This window comes from Musca domestica, unplaced genomic scaffold, assembly GCF_030504385.1.
Source record: "Musca domestica strain aabys unplaced genomic scaffold, Musca_domestica.polishedcontigs.V.1.1 9, whole genome shotgun sequence".
Taxonomy (NCBI): domain Eukaryota; kingdom Metazoa; phylum Arthropoda; class Insecta; order Diptera; family Muscidae; genus Musca; species Musca domestica.
Window position 1 is genome coordinate 9,628,377 of NW_026712435.1, and position 4,899 is coordinate 9,633,275.

Consider the following 4,899-nt stretch of genomic DNA (forward strand, 5'->3'; position numbering starts at 1 on the left):
GTACCACAGAATATATAGGTTCGTTGACTTAACTATCGGTCCCCTCTAATACGAAAATAACAGCTAAGGAAATTCATAGAAAGACAAAACAAACATTCCGTCGTCTAAATATCCATTAGTTAATGGCTAAAGCATATGCACTTCAAAATTCCGAGCTGCTTACAATCCGAATACTAAATGCAAATAAAGGCTTATTGACCCAATAGAATAATTTCTGTCGATATTCTTTGTAACAATCTCACTTACAAATCCATTCTATTGAATTTAGATATAATTTTCCTGCTGCAAACAACCAGCGATATTTTCATAGCATTCTGATCAGAGAAGAGTGATGAGAACGGGAGATATGTTTTCTAAGAGAATTAGTTTACACACACTTTTTTATTTAGTCAACATATTAACAGATCTCTAACATTTTACTGACGATACGAACTCCATCCATTTCGTCTTCCTCTGATGAGTCTTTTTCCATAGATTCCATCTTTTCAACAAATCGTTCAATTTCTTTCTCCAATTTCTGATTGTCGTAGCTATTGAAAAGCTCATCTACCTTCTTGGCCTCGGCGGGAGCATCCTCCTTTTCATATTTGTCCGTAAGAGTAATGAATTTCTCCAACAAAGTCATCGATTTTTGGAAGCACATCCCCTTTTTAGTTTTGTATTCTTCGTACGAGGTCATGTATTCGTCTAATTCCGCTTTGTATGTTGAGTAGGCTTCAGTTTTTGGTATCTGCTCTACCACCGACTTCACAAGTGGACCAGTGGCTTCAGCCAAGTTTTTCAAAAAATTAACTGTGAATTCAAAACCTTCTGCAGTATTTCCACGTTTAAATCTTCCCAGGACTCCGGCAAGCGAAACCTTAAATATTGTTTCAATATTAGGCAGTTACTTGTCATTTCGATAGATTACCTGGCTTAAAGCAGCGAGGGACAATATTAAAAGAATGAATTTCATTTTCCACGTCTTCAGTGAAACTGTCATTTCAAACTAATTTGCATCGCATTTATTGAAGCGAGAATACAAGAAAAACTGTTGACAAAAAAACTCTTATCAGTTCTAAAACAAATTATTTTCTATCAGTGAAGTGCCCCTAATTTGACCTGTCATAAACTGAATTGCATCTAAATCGTATGTAGATCGATGTGCTCCAAAGAATACGAATTGCTAATCTTCAGCCTCTTTAATAATTGAACTTGGGACAGTTGAATAATAAAATCTTCTATCATCCCATCATTCACAATTGACATGCATACAAGTTTCAGCTAATAGCACGTTTACACATAAAATATTTACCCGTAACTTTTTTTCTGGAAAATTCTCTGCAAAATGCTTTGGTGCGCTTGTAAACAATATAATGAACTGTCACTGGAATAATTGTAACAGCTATCGAACGTGTGGCTTGGAAATGACAGCAGTCTGAAGATGGTTGCAGTTTTTTCATCTCATCCTGCATATTAGTTCTCTCTGAAACCAAACTATTACTGCCCTAAACCCAAATGTTAATAGTTGGTATGATCTACTCCAAATAAATTCTCTACTAAATATGAGTAGAGTATCATATAGTTGGCCCCGCCCGACTTTTGACTTTTGCTCATTGTATTTATACCCTACACCACATGGTGGTCAGGGTATTATGTATTTGTGCATTTGTTTGTAACAGGCGAAAGGAAACGAGATAGACCCATAGTTCCTTTTGATGATCTGCATAGAATCACATTCTGAGTCGATTTATGCATGTCCGTCCGTCCGTCCGTCTGTCTGTCCGTCCGTCCGTCTGTCCATGTATTTTTGTAAACAAAGTACAGGTCGCATTAATTGCCCGATCCAGATGAAATTTTGCACAGATCATTTGTTTGGCCCAAGGACGAACCTTATTGAAATTGGAGATAAGCGGTCAAAATTTAGACACAGCTCCCATATATATCTTCGTCCGATTTGCCTTTTATTGTGTACCAAACGTGTAATAATAGTTCGAATAGTATAGAATTTTGCCCGTACGATCAGATTGGACCTGAAAATAATTATGCCAAACTTGATCGAAATCGGTTCAGATATAGCTATATATAGCTCCCATATATATTGTTCATCCGATTTGTTATTTTTGTCCACCGCCGCCGTAATATGCACTCTACAACAACAATATTTAGGGAAATATATCAAATACAGCTCAGAAATACATTTGTTAAATTTTATCGAGATCGGTTCAGATTTGGATATAGCTCCCATATATAACTTCGTCCGTCCTTCCTTCGTTCGTCCTTTTATTGTGCACCAAAAATTCCATTCCAATGGGATGGAATTTGGCACTTACGACCGATTGAGTCTAGAAGCTAGTATGTCAAATTTGGTGAAGATCGGTTCAGATATAGTTATAGCTTCCATATATATTATTCATCCGATTTGTTATATTTGTTACCCACAACCGTAGTATGCACTCCGTAACAACGATATTCAGGGAAATATATCAAATACAGCTCAGAAATATCTTTGCCAAATTTTATCGAGATCGGTTCAGATTTGGATATAGCACCCATATATATCTTTATCCGATTCACATTAACTGTGCACCAAATGGGCAATACAATTCCGAATTTAAAATATACAAATGCTTCGGCATATTTAGTCCTTGAACTTTAAGTTATAATTATAATCATAGCGTGTATGATTGAATTCTCCCATAAAAACTTTTAATTGTTATGTGGAGCTCTACTTAATGAGCAAAGTGGTGTGGGGTATCATAAAGTCGGCCCCGCCCGACTTTAAGACTTTCTTTACTGGTTTTTTTTAACATTTATATCGGAAATTGTTAGTGTATACAATTGTATTTGTTTTTAACTTCTCACTGTTTATTCCAGCCGTCACTGGGGATAGATAATGCTGCGTTCTTAGAAGTTTGAAAAAAGAAACTTTACTTTGATCCCTTCTTGTAATTTTATACTCCCTTAAGTTTTTTCTTAGATTAGGTTCACATCAACCCTGAACTGTTTCGAGTTTTTTCATAAGTTTTCTTTCCGTTCTGAAGAATAGCTTATTTCTTGTGTTTGGAGTTTCTAGATTCTTTGAATTTTTTGAATGGGATATTCATCTTCCTTACTTATTGTTGTGTCAGTGCGATCTCAATGACAAAATTTGTCTTCTTCGTTTTAGGGAAATCTTCCCCCTACTGGAACAGTTGGTATTCTTCTATAGAATTACCTAAAGTGATATAATTAGATCTATTTCAATGAGTTGACTAACGCAAAATGTCGGGTCCACATCGTCTAAATTTGTGCTGGTGGATAAGGTCTTTAAAACTACAGCCCGTTACTTCAAATTTGGATCGCATTGTAAATAGGCAAGTTTTCGTAGATGTCTTGATAACAATTTGGCCGAGACCAGTGACATGCACTAGATTGTTCCATGGAGATATCTTCAAGAAATGTTTCATGTACTCAGGAACAAAGGTGGGGTTTGGTCCTGAGCCTGTTATAGTTCGGGCGTCGTAAATTTGTCCTTTTCCAACTTCTTCCTGATATTACTTCATTTTGTTTACCTTGGAGTTTCAGGGTAGTAGTGGGTTTTAGGGTTGTAGTGGACTGTATTTGATTTGTGAGTGTGGTAGCTCTAGCACTAGGTTGTGTTTCCACTAACCCTAGGTATGTTTTACCTTTGTAGTTTGAGTCAAATTGTATTTCGTTTTCCTTAAATGAAGCCCAAATTGTTTTTTTTTTTTTTCGAGTTCGAATTTAAACCACAAATGTTAGTGAGATCAGTTGGGGAAGTGGTAAGGTTGTTATGTCTTTGTGCATTTGTTTGTAACATGGAGAAAGAAGTGTAATGGACCTATAGTTACTTTTGAGGATTCGGTGTTTTAAGTTTTAAGCACTTCAGAAAAATTATATTTGGTACCATAACTTATGGAGCTCAAAAATACCGCTGCCAATTTTCATCGAGATCGGTTCAGATTTTTATAAAGCTCCGATATAAATCCTCATCAGATTTTATGGTTTTTGCTAACTATACGTGTAATATCAGTCCAAATTAAATACATTTTTATACCCCCCAGAATACATAGTATGGAGGGTATATTAAGTTCGTCACTTCGTTTGTAACTCATCGACCAACAAAGTATATATATTCTTGATCAGTGTAAAATTCTAAGACGACTTAGCCCTGTCCGTCCGTCTGTTGTAATCACGCTACAGGCTAAACGAATTAAGATAGAAAGCTAAAATTTTACCCAGATCTCTGCAGACAGGTCAAGTTCGAAGATGGGCTATATAACGGTACCCCATATAACGGTATCTCCCGATATCTGGTATTTTGATGATTTTAGCCACATTTTTCAATGGAATTGTATGAAAATCAACACGAGGAATTCTTTGTGGGCACTTTACCCCCTGAAATAGAACTATCCATATAGGTCCACGATATCGTATATCCCCCATATAACGGTACCCCCCGATATTCGGTATTTTGATGATTTTAGTCACATTTTTCAATGTTATATTCTGGAATTCTACACAAGGAGTTCTTTCTGAGTACTTTATCGCTTGGCTGAGAATTATCTCTATAGGTCCACGATATAATATAGTCCACATATAACAGTACCACCGATATTCGATATTTTGATGAATTTAGCCACATTTTTCAACGGAATTGTCTGAAATTCTACAGAAGGGGTTCTTTGTGAACACTTTACCCCCTGACATGGAGTTCTCTATATACGTTCATGATATCATATATCTCCCATATAACGGTACGCCCCGATATTCGGTATTTCGATGATTTTAGCCACATTTTTAAACGGAATTGTCTTAAATTCTATACAAGGAGTTATTTGTGAGTACTTTATCCTTAGACATAGATTTGTCTATATAGGATCACAATATCGTTTATCCACCCATATATAGGCACCT

At 36.0% G+C, this 4,899-nt stretch overlaps 1 protein-coding gene across 1 annotated transcript; it reads right to left on the reverse strand.

Annotated features, from left to right (window-relative positions):
* Positions 1-349: 349 nt before the first annotated feature.
* LOC101901050 (uncharacterized) lies at positions 350-1,046 on the reverse strand. Its single transcript, XM_005190057.4, has 2 exons — positions 911-1,046; positions 350-859 (listed from the first exon to the last, which is right to left on the reverse strand). The coding sequence occupies exons 1-2, from the start codon at positions 980-982 to the stop codon at positions 398-400; spliced, it is 534 nt and encodes a 177-aa protein (XP_005190114.1). The 5' UTR covers positions 983-1,046; the 3' UTR covers positions 350-397.
* Between the last annotated feature and the right edge of the window lie 3,853 nt (positions 1,047-4,899).

Coding starts and splice junctions, on each gene's coding strand:
- LOC101901050 (XM_005190057.4), bottom strand. CDS start 982: ATGACAGTTTCACTGAAGACGTGGAAAATGAAATTCATTCTTTTAATA. Junction 860..910: donor CCCTCGCTGCTTTAAGCCAG/GTAATCTATCGA, acceptor ACAATATTTAAG/GTTTCGCTTGCCGGAGTCCT.